The sequence below is a fragment of the Enhydra lutris genome, unplaced genomic scaffold (genome assembly GCF_002288905.1).
Source record: "Enhydra lutris kenyoni isolate GAN:26980312 unplaced genomic scaffold, ASM228890v2 scaffoldscaffold62, whole genome shotgun sequence".
Taxonomy (NCBI): Eukaryota; Metazoa; Chordata; class Mammalia; order Carnivora; family Mustelidae; genus Enhydra; species Enhydra lutris.
In genome coordinates this window covers 5,852,436-5,871,754 of record NW_019154146.1, presented here as the reverse complement: position 1 = coordinate 5,871,754, position 19,319 = coordinate 5,852,436, and the positions used below count along the sequence as shown (strand labels likewise).

At 38.7% G+C, this 19,319-nt stretch overlaps 2 protein-coding genes across 2 annotated transcripts in view; one reads left to right on the top strand and one right to left on the bottom strand.

Annotated features, from left to right (window-relative positions):
• The window catches only part of LOC111158685 (parkin coregulated), a 503,721-nt gene that overhangs the window by 141,305 nt on the left and 343,097 nt on the right, over positions 1-19,319 (top strand). The gene's annotated exons all lie outside the window — the stretch shown is intronic.
• Positions 7,598-19,319, bottom strand: part of LOC111158644 (40S ribosomal protein SA-like) — a 25,510-nt gene continuing 13,788 nt past the window's right edge. The window contains 3 exon segments of the mRNA XM_022520820.1: positions 7,598-7,863; positions 7,866-8,315; positions 15,006-15,136. Coding sequence (XP_022376528.1) covers positions 7,667-7,863; positions 7,866-8,315; positions 15,006-15,136 — 778 coding nt within the window. The 3' untranslated portion in view covers positions 7,598-7,666.

Below are 19,319 nucleotides of genomic sequence, written 5' to 3'. Positions count from 1 at the left end.
GATGCAGGACTGGATCCCAGGACCCTGGGATCAGCTGAAGACAGACACTTAACGGACTAAGCCACCTGGAGCCCTTTATTCAACCATGTCTTAACAAGACTGATCATCTTGTCCCAAAGCATTCTGGCACTTCCCAAATGGCACTTTTATTTATTTATTTATTTTTACCATAACCAGTAGTTCATTAAGAGGAAGAGGTAAATCCTAAATAATAATGAATAGGTTCTCAGATTGTTTGATAACCCAATTAATGAAGAGAAGTGATGCCTATGAACCCAGTGGGAAGAGATTTGAATCTCCTGCTGTTTTGACATGAAGTTCTGACATCACAAAAGATGATCTCCCATGTTGTAGAGCTGTGCTAGTGAGCCACTGCCACGGGAGCCTGGTGACAAGCCAGTTGACGAGTGTCGCCTGCATCAGAGTGTGGAAGGTTAGTTTCCAAACAAGAAGAGCTGAAAAAAGCCTGAAGTCATAGAGCTCTCATGTGAGAGAAATTTTGGATTTCCCCAATCTGACAATTCTAAAATGTGCACAATATAACCCATAATGAGTTGTGAAGATGAAAGAAATTTTCAAACTATCAATAATAAAAAAGATATTTGGATCAATTGGCATTATTATTATTATTATTAGTGGTGCCTGAAGAAACTTTGATCTAGGAATCAGGTTGTGGGGGTGCCTGGGTGGCTCAGTCACTTAGGCTTCTGCAGTGAGCTCGAGTCACGATCATGGGGTCCTGGGATTGAGCCCACATTGGGCTCCCTGCTCGGGGGAAGTCTGCATCTCCCTCTGCCCCTCCTCCACTCATGCTCTCCCTCTCTCTCAAATGGCTAAATAAAATCTTTAAAAAAAATCAAGTTGTAAAATTTTTTTGTGTTTCAGATATTTGGAATTATTACTAAAATCTACCAAATCTTGGTAAAATGTTAAAAGAAAATAGAATATTAGTTAATATCCCCATTTTATTATTTAATATCTAAATGCATTCTTTAACTGAGGTTTAGTATGTACACTTGCAATTTCAAAACCTAAGAAAGTGGGTTTAAGTCTCATCAAGTGTTGGGCACCTGGGAGGCACCGTCAGTTAAGAACTGACTCTTGGTTTCAGCTCTGGTCATCATCTCAGGGTCATGAGATCGAGCTTGTGTTTTAGCCCATAGTCTGCTTAAGACTCTCTCTCCCTCTGCGCTACCCCCCTCCCCCGCTCTCGTTCTCTCTCTAATCAATAAATAGGTCTTTTAAAAAAACCTCCTCATGTGTTAAATATAAATAATGGTTTAATTCCACAAGTGGTTCTCAGATGGGGCGAACAACACCAGGGTTTTCTCTGCAGCGTCCCCACCCCAGAAGACGAAGAGACCTGAGTAAGTGTCTACAGCGATTTCTTTTTGCGTGCCGATTGTTCCCCGATTGTCTGGTCATCACAGTCCAGTGTTAAATATTGAAAATTAGTGGCAATATTGAGCAGTGTGGCTTGACTGGTAGGACAAGGTAGTTGTAGGTGGATGAGGCGATCTCTTACCAGGCAGTGTGAAGAGGCGAGCACGGGCATGAGGGAGCCTCACCAACAAATAGGAACCAAGGGCAGGAAGCCACTTACCAGCTCTCAACCCCGTGAGTAACACTGCCGAACCTTCCAGGATTTTGCATAGGCCACAGCACCACACAGCTAGTTGCTGGTCGGATATGCAGAACCTCAGGCCCATCCAGACCTTCTGAACCAGGACTGGTATGTTAACGGCCCCACTGGTGACTTGTGTGCACTTGAACATTTGCAAAACCTGGGACAGGAGACGGTCCTTCCATTCTCCTTCTGCCTTAGCCTTTGCTTGTGCTGTCCTCTGGGTAAGGAAGGCCTTCTTCCCAGCCAAGGCTGGGCCGCTGGTGCTGAAAAGACACGATGCAGATAAAATGTGATCTAAAGTAATTGCACAAGGCAGGGAAAGAAATCTTGCTGGATGTGAGAAATATTAAGATGTTAAATATGTGCAAGCTTGTCTGGGAGACAGAGGAGAATGACAGTGAAATTGGAAGCCTAGCACTGATTGAGGCATCTAGATGTGTCCACTGTCCCTTCTTTACAGAGAAGGGGACTGAGAAGGTCTCAAAGCTGGGACAGGCCCAGGCTAGTGTTCTTGACTCAGTAGCCAGCACACTTACCTGAATGGAGGTGAAAGGTGAGAACAGGGCAGGGCCAAGCATGATGCTCAGACACCTGAGGAGCAGAAAGGGACTTTTGGGGAGGAGGGCTGGGGAGAGGGAATCAGTTCATTGTGGTGAGCCCAGGACGTGCTAAGATACCCTACAGAATTGACTTATTCTCCAGGAAGAATGGAAAGAGGAACCTGCCCACTCACAGCACTCACATTGTTCCTCTAGTGTCCCTGTCCTCGGAAACATTTGTTTTGTACCTTCTCTTCTTGTCTCAAACTTCCCTCCCTCCTCACACTTCCTTCCTCAGACACTTCTAAGGCGTTCCATGCCTAGGAGGAAGGATAATGTGAATGACGTAATTCCTGTGTTTGAAGAACTTTAAACTGAATAGGAAAATATATGGGTATAAAGCTACTTAAAATAGTCTTAAACTAAAAATATTACCCCACATAGTTAGAATGTTTGAAACAGTTGACCATTTTCTCTAAGATTCTTCTCTTAACTTCTCTGATATGTCTCTCTCCTGTATTTCCTACACTTTACTCCTTTCCTGGTTTCTCTTCCTCTTCTTTTCCCTGTGCTTAACCCCAGATGATGGGGCGCCCTTCCTCAGCCCCTAGTCCCCATCTATTTTCTTCCCTAAGGTAATAATAACCAATACCATGGCTTTAAATACTATCCCTATAACATTGACTCCCATATTGACATCCTTAGTCACATCTCTCCTCTTGACCTTCAGATACATATCTTTAATCTCCTATGTGATATCTCCACTCAGCTGTCTGATACCCCAAAGTTAAAATGCCCAAAATATAACTCAGTTTCTCTGCTTCTCCCAGTTCTTCCTCCAAAATGCTCACAGTAAATGGGACCAATGTCTAACTTGTCACTCAGATATGAAATTGGAAATCAACATTATTTCTTCTTTCCCTCAAATCCTCACATCCAAACTATAAGCAAGTCTAAATAACTCTTTCTTCTAAATATATCCTGCACATACTACTTCTCTTCATCTCCAGTACCACCTCCCTTGTCTAAGCCACCATGTTGTCTTGCCTGGACTATTGCAGTAGACTTCTTACTGGACTCTCTGCCTCTGCTCAGGCCCCTGTAATCCATTCTCCAGCAGCCAGAGTTATCTTTTATATTTACATATCAGATTACATAATTTTCTGACTCTAATCCTTCATTAGTTTCCCATTGGATTTAGAATAAGATTCAATATCTTCTATCCCACAGTGTCTTACATGAGTTCATCCCTAATCTTCCAATCTACCACTCTAAACTCATCTTCTATTGCCATCTTTCTCATTCCCCAGAGTTCAAACATACTGCCTTCCTTGCTGTCCCTCAAATCTGCCAAGTCCTTGGTGCCTCAAGGATTTCGTGTCTGCTTTTCTTTCTGCCTGCAGTGACTTTTGCATGCTGGCTCCTTCTCATCTGTCACGTTTAGCTCAAATGTCACTTTTACTGAGTATTCATGCCCAAATGCTTTATTTCCCTCAGTTACTCTCTACCATATTACCTTGTTTATTTTATTCAAAAGACTTATCATGAACTGAAATTATCCTGTTGGCTCATCCTCTTTCTCCCCACCTAGAAATCTTGAAATATGCACTACATATCTATCTAATTTGCTTTAGCATCTCTCATGATTAGAATGTGGGCTTGATATATATTAGAAGCCCAGTAATATTTAATCAAATGAATGAGTACATTAATGAATATACAACACATAGATACATAATACACACAACTTAACCTGACATAGAAAAGACCAGGAGAGATATGACATCTATTTTCTAATATTTAAAGGAACTTCATGAAGAAGAGGGATTTAATTTATGCTACATCACCTCCAGGAGATAAACAGAGTCAGAGGCAGAAGGGGGCAAATACTGGTACAGTTTAAAGGAGAACTTTCTAGCAGTAACATCTGTCCAAAGTTTGGGTCCTGTTTGAGAGATGATGAGTTCCTTGTCACTAGAGCTGTTCATGAATAGACAGTATGGCTGTGGGGACAGAGATGTTGTAAAGGAGATTCAGAGCTTCCTGCAATGAATGGTTTTTAATCTTGATTGTCTTTAAGGAGTGGGCAGTGATTTTTCTTTAAGGTGCCTATTGTCCTGTAATAATGAATAGATAGAGGTTAGGTTGGTGAAAACATAGACCAGACTCTTCAGCTGAATTCAATACTCTTCACCAAAGACTAGGTTTTCACTTATACTTTTTCAATTAAAATGAGATGGAAAGAAAGAGAAAACAGAAGCAACTTATCCTATCCTGATCCTGGGAAGCTGCCTTCACTCAGGAAGTCCTTAGAGTGTCTGCTCCAGAATTTTATTCAGAGTCATATAAAATGAGGTGTTTCATTGCTTTATGGTTTCACTATAATTTTTACAACAAATTGGTTTACCCAACACTTGTCACGCTTTTTATTCATTAGATTTCAAGTCATATGACGTTTGCTTCAAATCCGTTTCTGATGGGTGAAGCATGCCTCCGCTGAGGATATTTGAAATATGTTGAAGTCTTTATAAGAGCACACCCCAAAAATATTTTGCATAATGACAGGATCATTAAACTACTTAAGAGTTCCTTCCAAGGTGACTGCTTGGTGACAAGCACCTATTGGACATATTGGTTCTGTCGGAAGTGTTAAAGAAACATACATAGACATATTTCATTAATCTCATGTGACATGTGTGTCGAAGTGCACATGCGTATCAAAATGCCAAAACTCTTACTAGTTTTTGTTTGTTTTGACAAGAAGATCATTGCTGTACGGCTTTGCATAGTGCACCCTTAATATTTAGGGCTTTGCAATTGTAATACATATTGATTCTGCCATTTTGGGAGGTTTTTTCATTGCATTTAAAACATTTATTATGTGTTTCCTCTGCATATGCACAATCAATGTGTAATAAGGCTATACATGTGATTATAGTGTTGTATTCACAAAGAAAATAACTGTTAGTATGAAACAATCAATTTGAATTTCCAGTGAGTAATTTGAGTGGTTTGTAAACCTTTTAATGTTTTGTAAAAAATGCAAGACTGATTATATACCTTTGAATATCCTTGAAATAAGGTAGTTTATTTTTGATGAGTGATTGTAGAAATTCTAATCATATACTCAGCATATAACATCTTCCAAATTATATACTTTTCTATTTTTAAGAAATGAAATGCTCTTTCATGTCTACTTCTAATTTATCATTTTGTAGTTAAGCCCAATGAACTGATAGACCATTATCCTATCTTATTAAAACACTCATGGCTTGCTATTCTGACAATACATCAAAAGAAGAGCAAAACAAGGAAATGTATACAGAATACTTAAGTCAATTTTATCATTGATATGAGATTTTTAGGTAGAGATGCTGTAATTCTTAACAATAAAGGTACACTATAGTTTGGTTTAGCTTGAGTTTTCAGATCAATATTCTTAGACAGGAATAATCCTATAGTTTCATATTTGGCCAAATTATTTTCTTCTGAATCTCCCAAAAGGGAAATAAAGCATCCCTTTTATCAGTTTGATGCCGTTATGAATGTTGCCTTTGAGGTTTTGTTCCTCAATTCCAAAGACATTTTAACAACTATAATCCAAGAAAGAAGATCATATATTTATCATTTGATCATTTTCACAACTCCTACATTTCTGCTATAATAATATACCTTAGTGCTCATTTTTCCCAGCTATTAGAGTAAAGCTCTTAGATTGAACTCTTTCTGGTTATTTAAACATCCAAAAGCTGAAATATTTTATGACTTCTACCTTTCCATTAAAGAAAAGCTAACATTTGCCCAGATCTTGATAAAATTGGAATCAGATTAGTGTGACTTTCCCCCAAACACTATGGTTTGTTGTCATATAGCAGGTAGTAGTGTTGTTACAATCAGATATTCCCCCCACCTTTCTCTGTGAGGGACAACGGTCACTTGTGTTCAAGAATTTGAATGAAGGATAGGAATACTGAAAAATATATTTTTCTCTGGGGAAAAAAGAAGGATATATTAATAACCTAAATAAAAGGCTTAAGTTTTTAATATTGGAGAATACATAAGAGTGTCTCACAGTTTTGTCTGCCTGCCTCTCTTAATGTGACTATGGTAGGTTTGTGAACCAGAGGCTTCATTCAGCCTGTGCTGAAGTAGTCCAGTGTACCAGTCAGGATTCTCCAGAGAAATGGAATCCATGGGGTATACAGGAATAGAGAAACTTGTTTTAAGGAATTAACTTATGTGACTGGGGAGACTGGCAGGTTTGAAGTCTTCAGGAGGGACATTCAGACAGAAGCAGATGTGACAGTCTTGAGTCTGAAATTTAGGACAGGATGTCAGGATGGAAATTCAGACAAGGTTTCTATGTCTGGAGGCAGAATTCCTTCCTTCCTTTTCTGGGAAACCTGTTTTCCCTTCGAATTCCTTCAACTGACTGAATAAGACCTACCCACATCAGGAGGGCAATCTGTTTTACTTAACATTAAACAGTTTTAGGTGTTACATCTACAGGATACCGTCAGGGCAACAATTTAACCAGTGTTTGACCAAACAGGTAGACACCATAGCCCAGCTAAATTGATACAAAATTCAGCACCACACCCAGGGATGCTCCCCCCAGCTCCAGGCCTCTTTTGTGAGACTGATACAGTCACAGGAAAACCAAGGCAACACTCTCTTTCTGAAATCATAGCTTTAAGACTGGGCCTGAACTTCCGGTTGAGTGAGCAGGGAGCACCAGTCCCTGCCAGTTGAGAGAGCTTGCTGGAGCATGCAGCAGGCCCTGGGGAGAGTGGGAATGTGGGGCAGTGGAAGGAGAAGAAAGGAGCTGAGAGCTAGTGAGGCTGTCCTGGTGAGGGCTTGTGAGCTCTAGGCCTTAAGTCCAGCTCGGCCCAGCAATTCCCTCTTTTGCTTGAGCAATGAAGAAGTTTAATACGTGACATTATCATGATGAAGTTCAGTGTTAAATGATGTTCAGAAATCCATGGAGTCATTTATTCGTGTGTGTTTTGGCTCTGGTGTTTGCCTTTATAGAAACGTTGGGCACTGAGATAAAGCAGTGAGCTAGAGAAATACAACGTCTGAAATGTTTGGTAGATTCAGCGAACAGTGAGCAGTTCATGGCATGTGAACTACAGTTCACGCAAGGGTGAGTGGATGATGCAGCAGGGGACACTGTGGGAGGAGATGACCATCTTGGGTGAGGAATTGGGTTTCTCTCTTTCTTTCTTCCTTTCTTTCTTTCTTTCTTTCTTTCTTTCTTTCTTTCTTTCTTTCTTTCTCTTTCTCTCTCTCTTTCTTTCTTTCTTTCTCTCTAAGATTTTATTTATTTACCTGACAGAAAGAGAGTGAGCACAAGCAGGGGGAGCTGCAGGCAGAGGGAGAGGGAGAAGAAGACTCCCCACTGAGTAGGGAGTCTTTTTTTTTTTTTTTTCGACTTTTACAAACTGTTTATTTTCCGTCAACCTTATTTCCATTTTGTTTGCCTCTGTGGAAGAGCAGCTTAAGACCACTCAGTGGTTGTTCCTACCCATTCAGTGGCCTGAGCAGTGGGAGCTGCAGACCAGTCTTCAGTGGCCGGCTGGGCGCTCCAGTCTTCAGTAGGGAACTGCTGAATAGGCACAGAGGGCACCTGCACGCCTTCAGACCAGTCTGCAACTTCAGGCTGAGTAGCCGTGAACTCGGGAGCTGGAGCCGTCATTCACCCTGGAATTCTTCCTTGGTCACAGCCTTTTCAGCAGCAGCCTGCTCTTCCTTTTCAATCTCTTCAGGATCTCTGTAGAAGTAGAGATCAGGCATGACCTCCCACGGGTGTTCACGGGAAATGGTGCCACGCATGCACAGAACTTCTCTGGCCAGCATCCACCACATCAAACCCAGTGAGTGAGCTCCCTTGTTGTTGCAAGGGATGGCAATGCCCACATAGCGCAGAGGAGAGTCTGTGTTACATAGAGCAATGGTAGGCAGGTTAACATAAGACGCCTCTGTAAGAGGCTGGTGGTCAGCCCTGGGATCAGTAACCACCAGAAGTCTTGGCTCTCAGAAGGCTGCCTGGATCTGGTTAGTGAATGTTCCAGGAGTGAAGCGGCCAGCAATGGGAGTGGCTCCAGTTGCAGCAGCAAATTTCAGTCCTGGGACTCGATCCCAGGACTCTGAGATCATTACCTGAGCCGAAGGCAGACACTTAATGACTGAGTCACCCAGGTGCCTTAAGAAATTAGGTTTCTTTGAGGAGGAGCAAGTATGATGAGGCCTGAAGGACAAGGCTAAGTCATCTAGAGAAGGGAAGAAGGCTCCAGTCAGAGGAAAGGAGAGGAGTGAAGGTATTGGAGTATGAGCCAGAATCATACAAGGAACCAAAAGGGCGGAAGGGTTGACACAGATGGAGGGAAGAGAGACAGAGAGACTCCTTAAGAGGAGAGACCTCTACATTGAACAAACCCTATCAGTGCCCTTGTGAACCACAACCAGTATTTGAGGAACAAGGTAGATGGTGATGCCATTATCTGAGATGGGAGAGCTGGGAAGAGGAAGCCTTTTAAGGAAGCAACGTGGTCATTCTGTTTGGGATATGTTAAATTTGGGAGGTCAATGGCAATTCTGTTGGGGATATCTTAAATTTGGGAGGGGATGTTTAATGTAATCAATGTTTGGGGCCCAGGGAGTGTGTCTGTATGATCCTCTTTCCCTGTGTGAATGGGGTGGGCAGAGGCTGAAAGATGGGACAAACTCTTTCTGAAGAATATTCTACACACACACCAATAATGATGATTATAATAATAATAATACTGCACCTTGGTTAACTGCCACTACAGCACAATTTACAAGTTAATTTTAAGATTAAAAAGCCCCTTCACTTAACTCACCAGTCAGACACCAGGACCACAGTCACAGAATGGGAGCTGGAAAGAATCCCACAGCTCATCTAATTCAATACTTTAATTTCAAAAATAAAGAAATTGAAGCCAAGAGATCATCAAGACAAAAAACAAAACTTCCTGATACCTAGTACTTTGCTCTTTCTACTATGGTTTAGTGGGAAGGGAGTAAGGAAGACAACACATTAACGTGACAAATATTTCCCTTTTTTTCATACTGCACTCTCAGTCTTATTTGAATGCCATTCACCTAATTTCTCTTTCAATTAGTGTTAAGCTGTGATTGATTGGCGGTAGCCGCCTGAAACACCGTATCAGAAGCCACACTGGTTTGCAGTGTCTACTACAAATGGGGCACATATTTAATGTCCAAACCACTCTCAAAGGACAGTGAAATGGAGATTGATTATTAATTATGCAGGGACAGCGGGCATGAGCCAGGACTGTCGTGAGCAAAGTAGAACCTGCAGTCTCCCTAACAATGAGGGCGAGAGGACGGACATGAGGCACAGACGCCATCTTTGCCATTCCTCTTTGCTCTGGGTTTACCATCAAAATTAGAATTTGTTTTCATTTTGATAGGGGGAAAAAAGAGAAAAGAAAAGATTGATTCCGTGCGGCAAGGTTCTAGAATTTTTTACTATCATCCTCTTCATGGAGATTTACTAAATATTGGTCTTGGATGTTCATAATGCATTAGTCCCCAAAAGTAATTAAAATAGAGTCATTTTTACATAACCCTACCTTGATTCAAAGGAAATATCTCAGAATGAGGACAATGTAAATGTTGGTCTACAAAGCTTGTCTTTCTGCTCTTTAAGTTAGTTCGTCTTTCTTCTGAAAGAATATCTTCTATAAAGTTAAGAGCTGTGTCTCACTTTTGATGAGCACATTTAGAATGCTGGAAATAACTTAGACACAGAGTGGAAATTTTCTTTTTTAGTGTAAGTTAAATAATTAGTAGACGGTAGTGCTTCTAAAACAATTTTAAATGCCAGATCATATTTGAAAGAATCATGCAATTAGAGTTAAATACATTGAGGAAATGCGGTTATCACTTATGTCAAGAGAAAACTTAACATTAGTAATCGTGGTAACATATACAGCAAGTACTCATAAATGCGCCTGTTTCAGAATTTCCTCTTGACCTTTTTCACAAGCTGGTGTTGCCAGATCTTTCTCCTGCAGGTGAGGCATCTTGAAAGGAATTCAGAGTGTAGAAGGTCGTAATCCCCCTCACTGTGAGATTTCTATAAGGAATGGACACATTACAGAAGAAAAGACTCAACACCCATTACCAGTTTTTATTTGAATCTCTGTACCTCAAAATAAATTTCACTGAAAATAATGATTATATCATACCTAGTACATCAGAGAAATGTTCGTGTTAGTAGAAATGCAGAATCGTTCTAGAAAGCAGTGTGTTGATAGCACATGAAAACAAATTACTTTTAGGGAAAGGTATAAATATGGGGAAATGCAAATCATACTAAATGGTAAAAATGTCACTAATGTGAGGAGCTAAAGTCGTTAGGGTATGGAAAGTTGGTATTCTATGAAATACTTCTTAAGCAGAAGACTTAAGTAAAAAGCCGCCCCAAATAAAAGTAAGCCTCATTATTAAAACTTACTCTGTTCCTGTACCATGAGTTTTTTTTTATTTGAACTATTTACATATATCAGATTTTTTTAAAGTCGAGACATTTTGTCCTGGAAAATAAGCATTTTAATGCAAATTTTGCCCTTTAAATCTTACACCTTTTAAATGTGGTTGCTCTTTATCTCATAGTTTTTGAAATGGTTTATAATTAATGGTATTATTAAGATACGTTATCAATATATGCCTGTTTTTATGTATTTAGTAAGTGAATATCTGGACTCATTTGTAAAACAGATTTGAAATTAAGTAATTTTTCTTTCTTCCAGTTGGACATTATAACATTTTTTCATAGTCTGAAAATCAGCTCCTGGGATCACTTGAAAAATGTTGTGGTCATGAAGAAGGAAAAAAAAGTCGAAAAATATTTCCTACAGATTTAGCCCATTAGATACTAGGACTCAACAGGCAAGATTTGTCTGGTGGGATTTCATGGTAGAAAACAAAACGATTTAATTTATTTTAATCCACAACCTCAAATAACGTAAAGACCCATGAAGTTTTTGTGTGTGGCTTCTTTCCTTTTTGTTGTTCTTGTGGGAGGGAGTAAGGAAGCTACATTATTTCATTTGTATTATTTCTAAAAATTGCATTTACCGTTGAAGCAGGCTCATACTATTGAGAGTATGAAACACATTTCAATAAAAATTTCCAATATTTTCAGAGTGTTTCTATTCTCTTGGTAGAAGAGTGACCTGAGGCACTCCTTTATCTTTTAGAATTTTTGTAGCCAGATCTTAAGGACCAGATTGATTATGGAACTATCATTTTCAAGTTATTTTCCTTCTGATTTCAGTAACTAAAACCTCACATACCTTGAAAACTTAAGAGTTCTGTGATATCACAACAGAGAAACTCCAAGCCATACTTCCTGCAAATTGTAACAGGTTTATGTTTTTCCAAATTAATTGAAACTGCAATTTGGGTATGTCACTACCAGATGTCACTGTCTCATGATTTGAACTGCTGGAATTCAGCCAGTAGGTATATACTTAGGTAAAACCATACACTAATTTTCAGACCAGTTCATTTCTGCCAGTTACCGGGAAAGATGGTCTTTTGGGGGTTGATTAGCCTAAAGAATGAGGTTGTATCATCTGTCACGTGGTGGATAGCCTATTGAGGGTGCCATGATGAAATAGTTTTAAGCCTCTGGGATTGGCCACGCTGGAAGACTGTATGCCACTGGCTTTCTATATATATGCCAACAAATTCCCTGTTTTGTACTTAGACTAAGTTTCTTTAAGATGCAACCTAAAAGGTTTTAAACACAGTAGGGTAATATTTGGAATTACAGAAAAGTATGCTTTGGAATCATAGATGTCCACTACTGAGAAGGAACATATGTGAATTTGGACCACTTGACTTAACTTTGAGCTTCAGAATTACACATAAGTGCAGTATTATTATTTCTGTACAAAGGGTTATAATTTGTTCAGTAAAACTGGAATAAGTTTGGGTTAGCCAGCCCTGGGTGACATGAATATCCAGGATCCTGTCACAAAGAACAAGGGGATGGGGTACTTTAATTAGCTTGAATTGTTTGCCTAGCCCTTGGCTGTGGCAGCAGGTGTGGGATCAATCCAAGTTAAACCATATGAGATGGATTCCACACAGGAAGTGAGGCCTGTTCCTAAAAGATGGGGGGATGGAAGCCGAATGGGCAAAAACAGTAGATGTGCACGACAAAGCCTTGAATTGTTCTCGTGCATCTCTCCCTTTCCAGGAGAGGGTGATTGTATCCAAGACTGCCAGATCTATGTCTCTAGAATAAAATCTGAAAATGACACCCCTAGCAAGAGTGCCAAGATGTAGTATGAACTCCTTAGTTCACAAGATTTCTCTGAACCTGACTTCTTGTTTCACACTGGACGCATCTCATCTCCATCACTCTCCCCTCCAGCTCTTCATGATTCTTTTGAATTGTCACACTCCTTCATGTACTACTTTCCACCTCACACATTTTGCTCTTTCTCATAACAGAGATTTTTCCCAAGTTGTTTCTTCTACCTGGAAACACTTCCCCATTGTCTTCTGTAGCCATCATTTAAAATCACCCTTCAGCATGGCATTGTCTAAATTTCCTCCTTCCTTGACCCCAATCCCCACTTCCTTAACAGATTTAGGTATTTCTCTTGTATATGTCCATAGTACTTTGTGCTTACAAGTCTCATTTGCATTTATCATGCCGCATTATAATAAATGATTTATTGGTCTATTTCCCAATTAAACAATGCCTTTATTAAGAAGAGAGACCAAGGGATATCTTAGTTTTCCTCCACAAATTCTCCCTCAGTATCTTTCACAGGGTTTGACACATAATAGACATTGAATGAATGGTCCACCAATGAGTGAGTGAATGCATGATCGAATGGATTCAGACAAGGCAGACACTAAAACATTTTCCATTTTCTCTCTGCAAATAGTGAAGAAGCATTTGAGAGTCACTAAGCGCCATGGTATGAGTGCAAGCTCCAGCCAGAAGGCCAGAGCTCAAAGCCCTGGTTCTTCACTTGCCAGCAATGTAGTTGTGGGCCAACTACCTGACCTCGTGTGGTTATGTGTTCTCTTATGTAGAGAGAATGATGGTAGTTTCCACCATACCAGTGATTTCTCCTTTCACAACTCTGTGAAAAAAACAATTATTCCTATTTTATAGGTGAAGAGACTGAGATTCAGAATAGTGAACTGCTCCCTTAAGGGCACACAGGTTAAAAAATGGGGGGAGTATTAACTCTACGGAAGGGCTACCTGACTAAAGCCTTCACAGCTCAACTGCAAGAGGTTTTGCAATTTCTTTTTATTGCCTAGAAGATGGTACAGAGAAATATTTTTCTTACCTTAGCTAATTTTGGTACTAATGATTATTTTCTTTATAAGAATGTAACACAAACCAAACAGGCTTTAGATATTGCTACAGTTGAGCACACTGCTTTTTAAATTTTAATGTTTGTCCTTTTGGGTAATTGAACATAGATACTTGATAAATAAATACAACTATTTTCACTCAAACTGGAAAAAAAAACACCACAAATCTTTTATATTCAACATCTGTTTTATTTGTGTAGATATTAGCAATTTCTTTCCAAAAATAGAACAAGATATGTTGGAAAATGTGCCTAGCTCAGAATGGCAGAAATTTATTCAGAGTGTAGTGAAGCTGGATTCCTTTTCTCCATTCCCATGTGACAGATGACCTAAAGAGAGATAACTGGGTCTCCAAAGCCCTAGGTGACCAAGATGGAAGAATTGGTAGTTCATTGTTCATGTTTTTCTCTGCAGCTGAATTCTTAGAGACCACACTAGGAAGGAGGAAAAATGGATCAAACCAGAAGTTAAAGAAACATTCTCACCCTCTGGCCTACCACAGACAGCCAGCACTAGCTGACCATAGTAATTCTGAGGATTATGTATTGCTCGCTCTACCATCCCGAGCTCATGAAGGTGGACACTTCACATGAAAGGATGATTGACCAAATTATGTTCCACTCAGAAGATCAGGAAAATACTGAACAATTTTTTTGTGTGTGTAAAATAATTGACATATGTTGTAAGTCATGATATCTAAGTCATAACATCTGCATTGATATCAATTTGTTTTCATTAACTTAGACAATTAAAATCAAGAACTGTGTTATTTTAAGCAAATGGCTTCATTTTACATTCATTTATTTCTATTTTGCATGAAGCACAGCTGCATTATAATGTGACCAATCACAGTAAAGTGTGCTCTGCAGTTTACGTATGGGAGAATTGTACGGCTCAGTAGATGTGCAATTTTACCTAAGGTGTTCTGAAAGGACAAGGGCATGAGATTTTGTTCTCTTCCAAAAATAACTCTTACTCAAACTTTAGAAACTATGGATTTTCTCTATTACCAAAAACAAATGGAATGTTCTGGGCCAATGGTCTAGGGCTATTGAATTGAAGATATTAATTTGTAATATCTTTCCCAATGGTTCTGAATCCCTTGGAAAAACAAATTGAGCAAAATAACCCCTGCATTTCGGATGTTTTCAGAATACAAACATATATACAATATATGTATATATGCACAAACATATATATGTAACATATATAATGTTTATATTACATTATGTTATATATACATAAACAATACAAATATATATATTACATTATATATAATAGATATATTATTGTGTATCTCTTCTGGTACGTGTATGAGTGACAGTTTTGTAGGTATATAACCAGAAGTGGGGCATCAGAAAATGCCCATCTTTAGTTTCACTAGTTATTGCCAAATTCTTCTGTATACTCAAATTCAGCACAATCCAAGGAAGACTTACTGGCAAAGATGACAAAGATGTGGAGAGAGGGCCCACCAAGTGGCAACACAGTGACTACAGCTAGTGGCAGCTGAGCTTTTAACACTCGCAGTCCCAAAGGGTGACTGACGGGAGGGAATGTGTACTTGAACCTGGAAGTCATGTAGAAAAAGTTGCCTTAAGAAGAGGAATAAGCCACCATGGAGACCTGGCCGAGAGGAGCCAGAGGAACAAATACCGTCTTTTCACTCTCCTCTCTCCTTCCTAAATAAAAATATTCTCCTTCCATTCTTGTTCTAAAGCCCCCAAACAGTGCAACAATACTGGGAACTAGAAAGTATTGGAGTTCACTACTGTTGACCATATAGGTCAGCTTCTCACAACAGAGAGGCGACTGTGTGGGAGGGAAAGCTGAGTGCGTCAACTACAAGATCTGAGTTACTGGAAGTTCCGCTCATGTGTTGCTGCTGACGACTGTAGAGTACTTCCTAGCATCTTGCCACCATTTTTTTACCTAGCCTCTTTTTCAGTGATGAACGCTCAGATTGCTTTCAAGGCCTTGTTGCCACAAATAATGCAGCAGTCAACTTTCTTGTATATATCTCTTCCCGAACTTGATGATTTCTTAGGGCAGTGTACCCAGAGCAGAACTGATTGGCCTTAAGTGCATGTACAGACTTAATTTGACCGAGTAGCAGTCTATGCTCCCAGAAGCAGCGCAGCAGACGTTCCTGTATCTCCCCACTCTTGCCAACATTTAGCAGCTTCGTAACTCCTGCCAGTGTAGTCGGTGAAGATGCGTAGAGAGAGTATGATACTTTCGTGTAAATGTTAAGCATGGAAACCACACATATTTTTTTTACATATATATGCAGGAAAATATAAACAACTTAGTTGGAAAACTAAATTGGAGATGAGCTGAAAAGAGATTTCAACTTCATCTGTATAAAGTTTACATATAATATAAGGTTTTATATGTTTAAAACTCTAGAAGAAATAAGGCAAAGTATCAACACTTCGAACTATCCCTAGACTTCTCTAATGTTCACCTTATGATTTCTGCAACTTAATTGAAGTATAAAGATACACAATAACTCACAGTAACTTACAGTGCACATTTTGATAAATGGCGGCATATGTATACACCCACAAGACCATCATGATGAAGACATGATCATACATGTTCTATCACCTCCAAAACTTTACTGTTTCCCTAGACAACCATTTCTTGCCAAGCAGCCATTGGCTGGCTTCCGGTCAGTGTAGATTAGTGTGTGTGTTCTACAGTTCTGCATAAATATGATCACACAACAGGTACACTTCTTATTTTTATTTTCTGGCGTGCTGTCTTTGATTAAGTGCATGATTTTCATACGCAGCCTTCTTGTCACACATATCAGTAGTTTGTTCCCTTTTATTTGGGAATAGGGTGTTCCTGGATAGGTATACCATAATTCGTTCATCTGTTCACCTGTTGATTGACATTTGGATTGTTTCCAGTTGGGACTTTCACAAATAAAGTGGCTATGAACATTCATGTACAAGTTTTTGTTGGGACACATGTTTTCATTTCTTTTGGGGAAATATCTAGGAGTATAGAAGGTGAGTTTTATGGTAAGTGGTATCTGTTTATCTTTTCAAGAAATTCCCAAGTGGATTTCCAAGCTAGTTGTACCATTTTACTTTCCCATTATCACGGTAAGAGGCTAGTTGCTCCACATCCTCACTAACCACTTAATATGGTTATGGCTTTTAATTTAGTCAGTTTAGTGGATGTATAGTGATATTTCTTTGGTCATTTCCTTGATGACTAATGAACTTGAGCATCTTTTTATGTACTTCTTTGTGTACTTACGTATCTTCTTTTATGAAGTGTCTACTCAAATATTTTTCTCATTTTTATTGGTTTAATTGTCTTATTAATTTTGTAAGTATTCTTTACATATTTTAGAAATAATTCTTTGTTAAATATATGACATTTCAAATAATTTATGTCTGTAATTAGTTTTTTAATTTTCTTAAAGGTATCTTTTGGAGAGCAAATGTATTTAATTTTGATGAAATCTATCATTTCTTTCTTTTGTGTTTAGTTTTTTGTATGCTACCTATAAACCTTTGCCCACCTTTAAGATCATCTATGTTATGTCTGTTTGTTTTTGTGAAAGTTTCATATTTTTTTAGGTTCAACATTAGCGCTATGATCAACTTTTAGTTAATTCTGTGTATGATATGAGTTATGAGTTGATGTTCGCTTTTTCCCACACAGATATTAGGTTGATCCAGCATCTTTTGTTGAAAAGATTATCCTTTCCCCATCAACTTGGTTTGGCAATTTCATCAAAACATCATTGACTATATACATATGGATCTATTTCTAGACTCTCTATTCTATTCCTTTGATCTATATGTCTTTATTTTTACCAATTTCAAACTGTAGGTTAATAGTAAGTCTTGAAATCAGTAGAAGAAATCCTCCAGGTTTTGTTTCTTACATTATTTTGGATTTCCTACATCCTCTGCATTTTTAAAATAAATTTTAGTAATTAGCTTGCCAATTTTTACAAAAAGAGAGAGAGAAGGAGAAAAAAAAAAAACTGCTAGAGTTTTGTTAGAGAGTGCAGGGAATCTATAGACCAACTTGGGGAGAATAGCCAGTTCCAATCCATGAACATGACCCATCTTTTTAATTTAGATCTTCTTTGATTTCTGTCAGTCATGTTTTGCAATTTCAGTGCAGCGGTCATAAATACCTTTTGTTAGATTTGTTCTGGTATTACCATAAATAGAATTGTAAAGATGCTTATTTCCTAGTATCATGTAATTTTGAATTTATATAAGGATATTTTTTTAAAGATTTATTTACTTATTTGAGAGAGACAGAGAGAGAGATTGAGCAAGCATGGGTTGGAGAGCAGGGGGAAAGGGAGAGACTCTTAAGCCTACTCAATGCTGAGCATGGAGCACAAGTCAAGGCTCGATCTCACAACCCTGAGATCATGACCTGAGCCGAAATCAAGACTCAGATGCTTACCTGACTGTGCCATCCAGGTGTACCCATATTATAAATCATTTTATATTAGTGAGTATATACGTTGTGCAACTTACTGAATTTTTTATTTCCAATAGTTCTATAGGTTCCTTAAGATATTTTATGAAAGTAGTTAAATACCTGAAATAGGAACAATTTTACTTCTTCCTTTTCTGATATTTATGCCTTATATTTCTTCCCTTTTAAAAAATTCAATATTGATGTTGAATAGGAGTGGGAATCATTGCCTTGTCCTTGATCTCAGGAAAAGCAATTCCTTGTTCACCGTTAAGTATAACATCATATATAGGTGTTTCATAGATGACCTTTATTGGTTTGAGAAATTCCTTACTATTTTTAATTTTTTATTGATCATGAAGAGTATTGGTTTTAAACAATGCTATCTCTGCAGATTTTTTTTCTTTCCATTTTCATTTTATATTGTGAATTACATTGATTGATTTCAAGTTTTACATTTGATCTTAGCCAAAATGCCAAGAAGCCATGATTGATTTCTTTTTTTTTTTTTAAGATTTTATTTATTTATTTGACAGACAGAGATCACAAGTAGGCAGAGAGGCAGGCAGAGAGAGGGGGAAGCAGGCTCCCCGCTGAGCAGAGAGCCCGATGCGGGGCTCGATCCCAGGACCCTGGGATCATGACCTGAGCTGAAGGCAGAGGCATTAACCCACTGAGCCACCCAGGTGCCCCACCATGATTGATTTCAAGTTTTAAGTCAACCTTGAATTTTTAGAATAAATCCCAACTTAGTCATAATGTATTACTCTCCATATATTTCTGGATTTGATTTCTTATTTTGTTGCTAATTTCTTCAACTATTTCATGAGAGGTATCTGTAATTATCACTCTTTAAGAAAACTTTCAGTCAAGCTTTGGTATTATTGTTATACTCACCTCCTAAAAATTGTTGGTTAGTGATCTCTCCTCTGTTTTCTGAAAATGTTTATGGAAGTTTGGTGTTATTTCTTCCTTGAATGTTACTCACCAGTAAAACTATCTGTTCCTGGGGTTTTCTCTTTTGGGGAAGTTTTTCGTAAAAAATTCACTTTCAGGGGAGGAGTCAAGATGGCGGAGAAGTAGCAGCTGAGACTACTTCAGGTAGCGGGAGATCAGCTAGCTAGCTTATCTAAAGATTGCAAACACCTACAAATCCAACGGGAGATCGAAGAGAAGAAGAACAGCAACTCTAGAAACAGAAAATCAACCACTTTCTGAAAGGTAGGACTGGCGGAGAAGTGAATCCCCCCGCGGTCTATCTTCCCGTCGCTTTGGATTCACTTCTCCGC